This window comes from Psittacula echo (genome assembly GCF_963264785.1).
Source record: "Psittacula echo genome assembly, chromosome: 2".
NCBI lineage: Eukaryota > Metazoa > Chordata > Aves > Psittaciformes > Psittacidae > Psittacula > Psittacula echo.
The window spans coordinates 99,730,954-99,744,825 of record NC_137737.1 but is presented as its reverse complement, the minus strand read 5'-3'; the positions used below and the strand labels follow the sequence as shown (position 1 = coordinate 99,744,825).

The following is a 13,872-nucleotide window of genomic DNA, read 5'->3' as shown; positions in this document are numbered from 1 at the left end:
TTGTGCATTGAAAACTGATGTGAATTTAAAGGAGGCTTGAGTAGGCTCAGCACTTTACAGTTGTCTATGCTTTCTAGAACTGAAATGAAGTGGATATTGCAGGATGTCTCTAACATGTTGAATTTTATCCTTAACTTTCAGATAGCCTCTATCCGGTCTAGTGGAAGGTGTCCCTGCCTCCGGCAGTGGGGTTGGAACTAGATAGCCCCTTCTAACCTGAACCATTCTATGATCTCAGCTCTGGGCAACTCTCTAAGGCAGTAATGTCTTCACCATCCATTCCAGCGTTGGAGACAGAGATTTTCCAGTACATTGATGAACACCAAAGTGATTATATTGAGGTAGGAACTATATTGCAGTGAAATGATGAGCGCAGAACTGTTGCCCCGGAGGCCTGTGTTTTATGTGCCAAATGAGTGGTTGCCACATAGGTAATGAGCAGGTTTCCAGGTCTGGCATCAGATGTGCTACATGTGCTTCACAAAGCAAGGCTGCAAGGGGACAGTTTGTGCTGGGGACCCTTCGGGTGGAAGATGGATTTGCATGGACTTCCAGAAACTGGATGGCTGCAGGCATCCTTTGAGTATGTGCATAGAGAGGCTCCACTGAGAGAAAATGCATGTGCATGAGAGAAGCAAGCAGATAGGATGCTCTCTCACTTGCTTCACCTCAGCATTGATTGTTGGAGGTTTGCTCTTGACAGGGAGAGGAGTCTTGCTCCCATGCTGATTTGTGCTTTCCTTTTCTCTTCTTCCCTGTGAGGAGGCAGAAACATAATTATGCCACTCAGTATCAGTTATGCTTTAAAGTGATGAGCACTTCTGAATCCTCATGAGGATCACTGAGGTAATTCATACATAATGCAACTTCTGCAATGTAAAATGGTCAGCATCTAGTCTACCTCCTCTTCCATGGGATTTTAGATCCATGGTTGACAGTGCAAATGCCTAAGTGTGGGTACCCTCCTTGTTTAGAAAATCAGGACTCTCAATCCTGGGGACCTATCTAAGCAGTTCCTCTCAATTCTGAAGCCTTATATCATCATGACATTGCTGTGATGGGATAGAAATTAAACCATCTTCCAAAGTGACACTTCTCATGTTAAAGGGCCAAACACTGCAGCATCCTGGGTGACTTAACTCTACTTCTTTCCTCCTTGTGCAGGATCTTAAGGAATGGGTGGCTGTGGAAAGCGATTCTATTCAACCAGATCTGAGGAAAGAAGTAATACGAATGATGGCGCTGGCAGCTGACAGACTTGTGGCACTTGGAGCCATTGTTAATTTAGTAAACTTGGGGTCACATCAGGTGCTTGTCTGATTCTTGCATTTAAAACATCATATTTGCACATATGATCTGCCTATTGCATTCAGTGCTATGTATATGCATAGGCATGTTATGACATACTGATATTTTTGGTTGCTAAATAACAATTTATCAGTAGTCCCATAGCTACGTGATACCTACTGCAATCAGTCCCTCCTCAGACTGTCTGCAAACAGACTTGGGAGACTACACAGACAATCCAAATGGAAATAGATGTTTTCTGCATAGCATGGACAGTTTGATGATTTTAACTGGAGGGAAGCAGTTTGCAAAAGTAAAAGTCCTGAGTTTTTCACCAGGGCTCATTTTTACATTCTTCTGAGTAATGAAGTATGATAGTTAATGCATCATTCTTCACCAAAGTCCCTATATGAGGGAGGTTGCTTTTACAGGAAAATGTTGCCTGACACAAAGGGCTAGCTATCTTGAGCATTACCTTTGGGTTTTGGAGCTTCTAACAAACGTTTCAAGCCATTTTCTTAATGATAGTTGGAAAGCAGCACACAAGTTAATCTCTGAGAAATCTTTGCCTTTAATTTACTTACCTTACTGTAGCTGGAAGATGTCAGATTTCTATTCTAACAGGAATTCAGAAGTTCACTAATAGTGAGTCCCTTTTCCATCCTTTGAGGCTTATGGGAAAGATTGTGAGTCTTAGCAGAAGGACGTTGCATCACAGCAATGCTTTAATATTTCAGGTTATGTCATTTAATAGTTGTAATGAATGTATTTCAGTTTAATGAAATGTTGTAATTAAAAGTTGTAATGAATGCATTTCAGCTGAAAATTGCATGCACTTAGCATGCAGTTATGATTGCCAAAATATATAGCAAAAGTCTGTGTCGGCAGCAGTGGGAATGGATTATCTGTTGTTGGAGCAGAGACCAGAGATACTTTTCTCTGCCCAGGGCAAAAATAATGTTTCACAAAATGAGGTTTTCCTTTGATTGCTTAGCAAGAAGCAGCTACATTTTTTGGTTGCAACAGGCCAATGCAGACTGATATTACTGGTGAATACAAGGGAGCACACACATTCCTTCACTTATTTTTTTTGTGAGACATCCAGCCTCTCTTGACCAATCTTAGAGTCTTAACCTCCTTCAAACCAGTCTGAAATAGCTGCGTCCTGCCAGCAAAATTTGATTTTGTTTTTGTATTTGAGGTTACAGGCCTCCTGCCCTCTGTCTGTGGTGAAATCAAACCCCAAATTAATTTGTGTGGCTTTTCACTACTTCAGTGTCACAATGTATGCTTTTTCACCACAGCAAACAGCCAGTTTTGTCTTCCTCAGTGCTACAAAGTAAGAGTTTAGTAGCAAGGACATTTATGACAGTAAAATATTAGAAGAGCTTCATAAAGTCCCTGCAGAATCTAAAGAGGTGGAGAAAAAAGTTAATTTCTCTTGGTAGCTTAGAGCTGGTTTCAAAGTCTGATTTGTGCACCCAAACAAATGAAAGCCAATTGAGTATGTAGAAATATTTTCACTTCTGAGAATTACAGAGTATTTTAATGATGTTTGAAAGTTTTCAAAGGTTTGTTTTTCCTTAGTTTCTTTTTTTTAATGTTTCTCCGCAGCTGCCTGATGGCCAGGACCTCCCACTGCCTCCTGTAATTCTTGGGGAACTGGTGGAGGATCCACAAAGCCCCACTGTATGTTTCTATGGTCATGTGGATGTGCAGCCTGCCAAGAAGGAAGATGGCTGGAAAACTAACCCTTACACACTGACTGAAATCAATGGTGTGTTGTAAGTTTTGTAGCATTGGTTGAATACACAACTGAGATTGAGTGGAAGGAGGCTCCCTGTATATTTAACCAAAGCATGAGGACTTCCCCCATGGAAATCTTTGGGACAAATCCAGCAGCCTTGAGTCTTGATGATGTGACTAGTAAGACTCATCAGTGATTGCCTGATTGGTGTGGAAGGAGCTACATGAGCTCTCAGTGCTGCTTTACAGAGTATTTAATAGAGAATCCATTTCTGCTTCAAATTATTAAGTTGTGTCAGCCATTATCCTCTCTTGCACTTCCTGTTCTTGCTTTATGATCCTTTAGTATCTCCACTTGCCACAGTGGAGCTAAGGAGCATTTATAGTGGAAGACTGTGAAGCCCCTCTTAATGTAATCATCCTTCCACTTCAGCTAGCTAAGCATGAAAAGCTTCATTCACTGAAGGAACAAAAATAATGGATAGGCGGTCAGCAAATAAGTAAGACCCCAAGAACCCTGAAATCCTGATTCCCAAACCTGTGCTACACCCATTAAACTACCCTTTCGTACCGGCTGAGACTGGTTCCAAACAGCCTTAGTGGGGTAACTCTTATGCCTCCAGTGGAGACTGCCACAGAAATTTCCCATTGTACCTGAAACTGAAATCTGTGTCTGACTGGACAGCCAAACACTTAAAGTTTACATACTTAGATTTGTAGCTTCAAGCTATTATTGTGGCATTTACCTGTTACCTGGGCTGGCTGATGTGTACAGAAGCTGCATATTGTGCAAACACTTCAGGTGTGTTCACACTATGTCTGGTGTAAATAAAGAGCGCTTAAGAACAAAAGTGAAGCTCAGAAATAGCCATGTAGCTGAAACCACAACATGATGTACATATGTCCTGGTTTCAGCTGTAACAGATTGTTGTGGTTTACTTCTTAGTAGCTGGTGCAGTGCTGTGTTTTGGCTTCAGCCTGAGAACAATGCTGATAACACTGCAGTGGTTTAAACCACAACAATATAAAAGGAAGGAAAGCTAAAAACCAGAAGTGTACCAGTCCATTAGGAAACAGCCATCACCTTACTTAAAACAAGTTGATGAAATCCCGACACTTGACATACCACTACAGCTTCTATGGCAACAGGAATTTGATGGTTCCATTGAAGTGACAAGAGAAGTTTCAAAGATTGTTTAAAAACTTTCCTCTTTTCTTTTTAAGGAAATCTCTATGGGCGTGGAGCAACAGATAATAAAGGACCTGTCCTAGCTTGGATAAATGCAGTGGAAACATTTAAAGCCTTGAAATTAGTAGGTATCAAGAGAATTATTATTATTATTATTATTATTACTACTATTATTATTCTTATAACATCTCTGGAGGGATACCTTTACATTCTTGTGAGTTAGACAATAAATCTCTGTCTCAACAGACTACATACATTTTGGAAATATTAGCTTATTTCTAACGCTATATCCAGGGCACTGATCCCACTCCAGCAAGAGTCTGCTTGTGAGCATTTCTGTTTTGAACAGTCTGTATGCAATGTAAATATAGTATTGCTATCATTGCCCTGCAGAGGAAAACACACTGAGGGAAGCATTGAATATGTATTACATACATTAAACAGCTTTGATACCCTATTCTCTTGAGAGCTTTTAAAATGGTAAAATAACATGCAGTGCAGATAGGTCATGAAGACTCATCTCTGCTGTTACAGTCTGCTGATCTTTGATTTTGCCTACCTACAAGTTACCTTCAATTTATATGTACGTATGAAGAGAGTGTCTAAACCTGTTCATACGTAATAGGCTGTTCTTTCAACATGTTAGATTTATCAAAGCAAATGCTTCTAATGAGTGCATTAACGAAGTACAAATACACTTGCTTAGAGACTGACATATCTCTATGAGTTAAAATTTTGCCTGAATTACTACAATGACCAACATAGTTATCTTTAAATCAGTCTGCATATTTAATAATTTTGGGCTAGTTGTATCTCCATTGCAAAGCTGAACCAACACACAGCTGAAACTTTTAACATAGTTAGCAAGCATCTTATAAGGTGAATTTGCAAGACACATTTTGTTAGATCACTGAGAAAGTTTTGTGCCTCTTTTATGACATTATGGCACAAACTGAGCATTAAGTCTTGACCTCTAAAGTCCTTTTGCAGCCTTCCAGAAAACTAATGTTTTTCTTGCATCGACAGTACTGAATTGAACTCAGTGTCTCTCAAGCGCTAGCAAACACATGTTATTTGCCCACAGATGAGCTGTTGAAGTGGATATGGTTATGGGATTGTCTATATCTTTCTAGTTTTTCAAATCGCTAACAGCTATCTTGGCATTTTAACAAGCAAGCAAATAAAAGAAATCTTTGCCATATGAAATCTTTCCCTAGAAAACAGCACAGCCCATCAAACAATATTCATGAACAGTTTGTTTCCAAATTTTTTTGTGGTCATTCGATGAACCATTGGTGCACCCGTCCATAACACAAGTTCATTTAATTCTACACATTTGTTCCTGCATTTAAGCTGAGTATTGAATCAAAAGAGAAAACATCTTAAAGCCCGTAATGAGAAAATGAATTGGAACAGGAAACTAAGTTCAAATTTGTCTCATCTCCTATGGGAAGTGTCAGCATTTCTAACTTTCAGTATTCAATAATAGAAGTTCTCTAATTACCCTCAGAAATGGAGCCTTATGAACTAGTAGGCAAATGAATTCATGAGTGCTAAAAAGGCAATTACAGTAGCATCACTAGCAGCCTTTTTCCCACCATGTGGGCAACTCTGGCCATAGATAACATGTTGGGGTAACCACAGCAGTGCACCTCCACCAGTGCTTCCCGCATGGGCACTAACACTGGAAATAAAGAGGCAGGAAATCTTCTGTGACAATGCAACTGCTATTACACAGGTAGAATTTCCAAAGCAATTAGAATGTTTAATGGCACTGAGAGAAAGCCAATTTAATGAGACAGTCCAGCAAGTCTCCTGAAAACACAAAGAAGGAAAAAAAGTATTACCTATTCTCCTTCAAAAATGAAAAGCAGATAAAAACATGAAGAAAAACAATTTTTTTTTCTGGGAAACTATGTATCTATCTATTCCTGCCCTTTCTACTGAAGCAAACTGTATATCCTATGTCCTTCTTTTCCTAACACAGCATGTACTACAAGCCAGTCTGCTTCTGATTTTAAAGTTTATTTATTTATTTTTGAAAGTGCTTGTTCCTCACCTAGATGTCTCTAATGTTCATTTAGGCTATGCCAGTGAACTTCAAGTTTATAATTGAAGGCATGGAAGAAGCAGGGTCCTTAGGGCTAGAAAAGTTACTTCAAGAAGAAAAACAGTGCTTTCTCTCTGATGTTGATTATGTTGTGATTTCGGACAGCCTCTGGCTCAGCAACAAGAAGCCTGCCCTTACATATGGGACTCGGGGAAATGCCTGCTTCTTTGTTGAGGTAAAGGAAACAGGTTCATTTGAACTAAGCCCCTGAGCAGAAAGCAGTGATGTAATGTACCTGCAATCACATCTGCATCTGCATGATGAGTGCACGACTGAGCGTGAGCTTAATATTTGAAAATACAGAGCTTTCTTCTATACTGTTTTTGGCTTGTGCAGATTTCCCTCCTCATTTCAGTTCAATTCTAACTGCCTCTTTCTCCTCAATCCCTTTCCTATACTATTACTCTCCTGCCACTCTCCCAGACTTTTCTCATCACTCCCTCTGTACATCAACTCTGTTCTCTTGCAGCTTCGTGCCTATACCCCCTGACTCTCGCTCCAAAACCATTTCTTCTGCTGCTCTGCCCTCTTGCAGAAGACACTGCTTAGTGATATGTGTTTGCCTAAAGGGGGACTCATTTTAGTTAGATCCCTGGGTTTAAAAGCCACAAAAAATTTTTGTAACCATTGCCAGAAGCAAGTAACAGTGGACTGTAGTATATTTAGCAGCCAACATGAGCTACTGTGAAATGAAGAGCAGAACTTTCTCATCTGGAAACTTCCTGATGAAGCATAAAAGGAAGTCAGAGAGAAGATTAAAACCCTCTGTAACTAAAGAAAAATCTGCATTAACCTTTATGTCTGAAAAGGAATGAAATTCATTTTTAACCAAAAGGGCCTCGGCAACCTTGATTCAATTCTTTTAAGTGTTGGTTAAGAAAAATGATGCTATTAAAACATCAGAAGTGATCCCTGCCTGCTACCAGACAGTTGGCTGTAATGAGGTTTTGACAAAAATAAAGAAGTTTGTTGCAGGAAAATAGTTTATGATAAACCTGAGTATGAAAATGTGTCTGGCAAAAGAACCCATTTATAAACCAAATGCCTCTTTCTATTCTAAAGCTGTATGATTCAAGAGACTTCTGAATTCTTATTTGCTGCAATCTGAAATTAAGGTTGGGCATATATTTTCTTAATGCAAATCAAGTAAGGTTCTTTCTTGCCTTTATTATGAAAATTTTGCATTAAATAGAAGGGATAGAGAGCTTGAATTTATTCTGCAATGTTAGAAACAGTAATATGCAAGTGTTTCACTTAGGAAGTATTCAATTTTACTGAAGCAAAAGCGGGAATGGAGAGGGATCCTTGCTCTCAAATGCCTGCTAAGTGCTACAGACAGATGAATTTCTCTTTCTAGTAGTTAAAAACAGAGCCCTATCTTCTCTTTACCAAAGATGATGCTTCCATTTTATAAATAAAAGCACATAATTTGTTTTCTATTCTTTTGTGACATTGTTTAAAAAACTGAAGCCACCAGTTGTGATAGAAAGCAACCACTCACAGAAGAATAAAGTAGGGAGTGTTTTATCTAACCAGTGGTTTTTGGGTACAGGTTGAATGTGGCAGCAAGGACCTTCACTCTGGAACTTTTGGAGGCATCATTCATGAGCCGCTGATGGACCTGATAGCTCTGCTGGGTAATAACGTGTGTCATTGCTCAGGAGCAACTGGGAAACAACAGCTAGCAATCAGCTTAACGAAGATTAGTGCCATGTTTATTTGACCCAAGTAAGGCAAGTCTAATTGAAGAAAGACGCCCAGGTTTCCAAATCTCAGCATAGCTATTGTGGCAGCAGCTGAGGAAGGAATACCCCCAGTAAGGCCAGGACCTCAGACATGTGCCTGTTAAGCTGATGCTAGTCACACATCAATCAAGAACATTTAAGGATTGCTGACAACTTGAATACATACATAGGTAGTGACACCTGATGTTTTAATGCTGATTTGTATCTCAGTATGATGATGTTTTCATGTCAGCAGTTGGGCTGACACACCACACACTATAAACAGCAGCTCAATAGTTTTCTTTATAAATATGAAAATACAACAAGTTAGGTGTTACAACTTGATGGATGCAAGCAGTTGTTAGTAGTTAGTTGGTAGGCTTAGTCAGTAAAGAGTTTGGTAGAAGGGAAAAGATGCTGTGATTGCCAAGTGGAAGAAATAAATCCCACTTGCACTGATATCTATCTTATTTTGTAGACAGCCTTGTGGATCATACAGGTCGTATTCAGATCCCTGGAATTTATGACAGTGTTGCTTCCCTGACAGAGGAAGAGAGGAAATTATATGAATCTATTGAATTTAATCTGGAGGAACATAAAAATAATAGTGGCGTGAAAAAATTCCTCTATGGCACCAAGGTAACATAAAACCTGTATAAATGGTCAGCAGAAAGAATTTAAATCACTCATTCATAGCATTTATATTTAGAGCCAAACTGAAAGATCAATAACAAACTTAAAATATAATAAAGGAGCACAAAGCATTAAAAGGTAAATAAAATTAATCTGCTGAAAACATAAGCTACCGCATCTGGGGAAAGTGATTCAAAAGATTGAATAATCAATGAAAAGGAATGATGCAAAACTAACAGTATTGCTCCCCCTTCCTTGCAACTACCCCCATGCCTAACTAGCCAAATAAAATAAGCATTAAAACCCCTGCATGCAGGTTGCATAGTAGAAAAGAAATTGTATTCATCTCTGAAAAATGGGAAGCAGCTTTAGGCAGATGTGTTCTGGGTCGTTTTTATTTGTTTAATTCAGATTTTAATGTCTGCTGAGCATGCCAAAAAAAGCACCCAAAGCTATAGGCCTCTCTTTGCCAGCACTTAAAAATTATATCCTAAATAAAAAGCAGCAGGTAAGGGCTGGCTCAGAAGGATCTTTCTGCACAAGAGTGGCAGCTGGGAGAAAGGAGTGATTCGTTTTTTTATCACTAACATAATTATATTGGTATAAGTTCTAACATGGATGCTTTTATTTCCGTGAAAAAGCTTCCAAATTAGCCTAAGCTAGACTGTAATAATCAGTAATACAGAAGTATAATGTAACTACACTATGTAAGTTTTGATGCTTTACAGATATGAGGATGAAGTGGTGCAAATTTTATGTGTACATAAAGCTTCAGTCTCATAAAACTGGAGTAGAAGGAAAGGAGCAGCACCCTGGGGTTCTGCATGAAGACTAATTTATAATTTATGTATTTCTCCTTTCTTCCTTAGAATAAGCATTGTCTTTTATTTTTTGCCTTTTTTTAACCTTTCTTACCTTCTCCAGAAAAAGAGATCAACTTTGTTACTGAACATAATCTTACCTATTGTATTACTTAATGCTCATTAGTAGATTTTATTCCCTGGTATCATCTGGTTAAACTGGTAACAGGTTTCTCCTGCGAGAAGCTCCAAGAATCAACAGATGGTCAGATCAGAAGTTGTTCTGATTTTACATTGCGCTAGAGAAATTTATTTCCATGATATTTTAAAACAATGCTCTGCTTTTCTTGTGCATGGAAAGCTATTCTCATCCAAATATTCAAAAAGGTACATGAATGTTGACTGAAAGAAGTATTTTTTTTTTAATGAAAAGATATGTGCATGAGTTTAAATTACAAACATCTTTAAAATACAGAATCTCCACATACAAATTTGAGGAAAGAAAAAGTTTGTTTCTTCAAATCAATTCATATAAATTGTGAATGGCTCCAGTGTCATCCCTTGTATTTTCAACGTTACCTTTTTTTTGAAGGAAGAAATACTTCTGCACCTGTGGCATTACCCTTCTCTCTCTATTCATGGGATTGAAGGAGCTTTTCATGAACCAGGAATTAAAACAGTCATTCCAGCAAAAGTCATTGGCAAATTCTCAATCCGTCAGGTCCCCCACATGGACCTTTCAGTTGTGAAACAACAGGTAAGGGGCAAACCTTCTTTTTCGGCCTCTACTGTGTAAACTAAGTACTTCTCAGCACCTCATGAGTTTATACCCAAAGTAGTAAACTGACTGTTTCTAGCATTTATTTGTTTCTGAGAGCAGAAGTAAGTATGTGGGTGCATGCTTGAGTTGCTTCTGACTGCAATGTGTTTTTGCTGCAGGTGGTGGAGCACTTGGAGAGTATCTTTTCCAAGAGGAACAGTCCAAACAAACTGAAAGTGTCTATGCCTTTGGGTGTGAAACCCTGGCTCACTGATGTTAATGATCCACTATATAAAGCAGCAAGAAGGGCAATAAAAACAGGTATTTTCTTTCTTTTTTTTTTTTTTTTTTTCCATTTTTAATGTGTTTGCAAGTGTGCAGGGGAATTGTGCTCATCTTGCTGAATGAGGCATATTTAACAGGAGTAGCCAAAAGACCTCATTTAGTTTCTTTGGGTACTGATACAAAGCCAGAGGTTTGTAGAGTACAGCTTATTCATGAAATAGATTTGCTACAGGATCAAATCAGTTTCTACTCAGAAGCTCTTAATATCAGCTGTGTCCTCAAATGTATAGTAGCTAAGGCAAGCACCTTATTTCACTTAATAATGAATGAATTCTTCCCATGTATTTCAGTTTTTGGAGAAGACCCAGATTTTATCCGGGATGGTTCAACAGTTCCTGTTGCCAGAATGTTTCAGACTATAATGCAGAAAAGTGTGATGATGCTTCCGATCGGAGCGGCCAATGATGGGGAGCACTCCCAGAATGAGAAAATAAGCAGGTTTCTTTTATTTGTTGATTTGCTCTATAAGAGAAGGGGGGAGAACTGAAGTCCCCTGGTACACCCATGACTAAACACAGCCAGATGGAAAGCCATGCACTGGACAGTCCCAAACTACTGTCTCCAGCAAACTTGTTGCTGTGCCAAACACAAAGTAAAATTCCCAGCGTACTGTGTACAGATATACATTTTTTCACTGAGTGTCTACCCAGTCTAAATACATTGGCAGTGAAATTAAAATTGCCAATGGAATTTGCCTCTGGTCTGAAAAATTATGATGCATATGGGCACTCTTCTGTCACAGCATCCATTTTGAAGTATGCCAGTTGGATGTATGCAGGCTAATGGTTAAGTGAAGATTTTTATGGCTTTCAGTATAAATAAAGTTGTATTTATATTACAGGGATCAAAACTCATGTAATTATACCAAAATTAACTTAAACTTGCCACTTGTGTTCATTATGGTAAGACACTGCTCAGCGTGTTGTCTGGACATTGCTGTAGCTTCTAAGTCATATCATGTTGAGCTTGAGAAACTGGAGAATTCTACAATAATTCTCAAAGTGTTTTTTGTTTCTCCTTACAATAGCCTCAACCCTTTTGGCCACAGACAATAATAACTGGGGATGCAATACTGGGGAAAGTTTTTTCAGTAAACCCTTTCAATTCTCCTTCAATGCCAGCTGAAGGATGTCCAGAATTTCTGTGCACTGGGTCCTTTTTTTGGGTGACCAATCTTGCAAATTCCTCTGAAGACTCTGAAAACTATACTAATTTCAAGAGCAGAACAGCTTGACAGGTCTTCATTCTTTTTCTTTCCTTCTTCACAGATACAACTACATTGAAGGAGCCAAAATGTTTGCAGCCTTTTTCCTGGAGATATCGAAGCTCCATCAGCACTTACTTGAAAATTCCAGTATAGAGACTAACAACTGATAGACCATCAAAAGAAAATCAGCAAAGCACTTCTTTATTCTTAAGCTTTCTAACTTCCTGATTTGGAAAACCATAAAAATTGCATGTTCAGTGGGTCTACACTGGTGGAAAAAATAACTGTCGTTATTATTTGGCATACTAATAATAGCATGGATTTATCTTATCCCTAATGCTATAAAATAGGGTTATGGGTAATTTATTCTTGCTGAGTGGAATATGTTATGCTTTAGTTTTAAAATTCCAGGCAAAGGGAATTTTTTTTACATGTATTTTATTAAAATTGCTTTATTTCTGTTTTGTAGTATCACCATGCTAATGCTGCCTCACACGTATTCCATCTTCTGGATTTGAGCAATAAACATCGCTGTCATTTCCTCCTAGCATAAACAAAATTTCATTATGTAATTGTTTGAAGAAGGATCCACTATCAAGTTAATCTCTTCCCTGTCCTTCACAAGATGCTGTAAATAGGAAACGCAATACAATTAGCTTGTTGAATTCGATGTAAAGACTTGTCTATGAACATCTATTTATGGAATAATCACTGAGGTCAACAGAACTGCAATAGTAAATAAACCTTTATAGGTCTGGATTCTGTCTTTCCCCCAATTTAATCCAGAACTCCTGTAATTGTGCTGTGAGCACAGTTTTACAAATCACTGCATGATATGTTTCTTTTATGTGACCTTCTGTACAATAGAAAAAAAGTTTTTCTAAATATCTCTTCTGGTCAATCTGTCATCAGAAGGACATTTTTGTACTCAATTAGCAACTAGTTATTGTTAATTACTTTTAAAGCATCAGTTTATTTATCAGATAAATATATTTATATATATTTATCAGATAATTAAATCAAAGGCAAATGAGATATTTTGAAATTAAAACAATAGTTGTGAGCTTGGTTTGCTGTTCAGGCAAAACATGTAGCACAAATCACATAACTAAGATCCGTATTTTTTATTTCAAAATATGATTTTTACTCTAACATGTAGTTAGTTCACACACAACAAAAACAACTGAACCACATTTAAACAAAAACTTATGAGTGTTCTCCCCACTCTTAAAGCAAATTACATTAATGAAATTACAGAAAGTAGTTGGCATATCTCCTTTCTCTCCTGCTATCTCCCTGCAAAAACCTGAAAGAGTAAAGATGATTAAAGGCATAAGATGGGGATGTTGAGTCTACAGATGGAAATATTGTATGACAGATAGTCTGTATGAATAGCTCTCTAGAAAAGACCAACCCATAATATGCAAGTTTCTGATTTTTAGTAGTTGCCCTGAAGTTCCTAGGAGCTGCAACATAAAAATAGCTGGCCTCTTAGAAGATCTGGGAACAGCAATAATCTGGGATACAAAGGTTTCAAAACAAGTTTTCAATAAATACCTATTCTCAGACTTACCTGGCGCTGTGAGGCTCATTTCAACTGTAAGAGCTGAGTAAGGCTCCTGGCTGCTGATGGTATTCACAGGGAAAACAAAGATTCAGCTCAATCTCCCTTACTAGTGTTGGCTTTGCAGACTTCGTAACTGCAGTGCAACTTTTGGTGCCTGTGTCAAGAAGGAGCAGTCCAAGACAAGGACCAAGCCTCCAAAATCAGAAGACACAGTTTTGCACATCATCAACTTGCAGAACAAGTCCTCTGCAGTCTCTCAGCTGCTTTCACCCATTGAAACCATATAGGTACCTGCATGGTAAGGAATGTTGCAGAGGCGAGCACTCCAGCACCTGCACATGACTCAGGCAAGATCAGCCCATGCTTAGAAGCTGCTGCTCCATAAAGGTAAATGACTGAATTTTGCTGAAGTATTTGAAGACATGCAATTGACATGAAACTTCATTGCAATCTCCTGTTCCACTCTGGCTTTATAAAGTGACTTCAACCATCAAGAAAACAGCT

General features: G+C 38.3%; 1 protein-coding gene across 1 annotated transcript; it reads left to right on the top strand.

Moving 5' to 3' along the window:
* Positions 1-263: 263 nt before the first annotated feature.
* CNDP1 (carnosine dipeptidase 1) lies at positions 264-12,058 on the top strand (the record flags this gene model as incomplete). Its single annotated transcript, XM_080611812.1, has 11 exons — positions 264-341; positions 1,165-1,308; positions 2,902-3,064; positions 4,258-4,346; positions 6,307-6,507; positions 7,885-7,969; positions 8,535-8,695; positions 10,082-10,246; positions 10,429-10,570; positions 10,885-11,032; positions 11,863-12,058. The coding sequence occupies 11 exons, from the start codon at positions 264-266 to the stop codon at positions 11,966-11,968; spliced, it is 1,482 nt and encodes a 493-aa protein (XP_080467938.1). The 3' UTR covers positions 11,969-12,058.
* Positions 12,059-13,872: the final 1,814 nt, after the last annotated feature.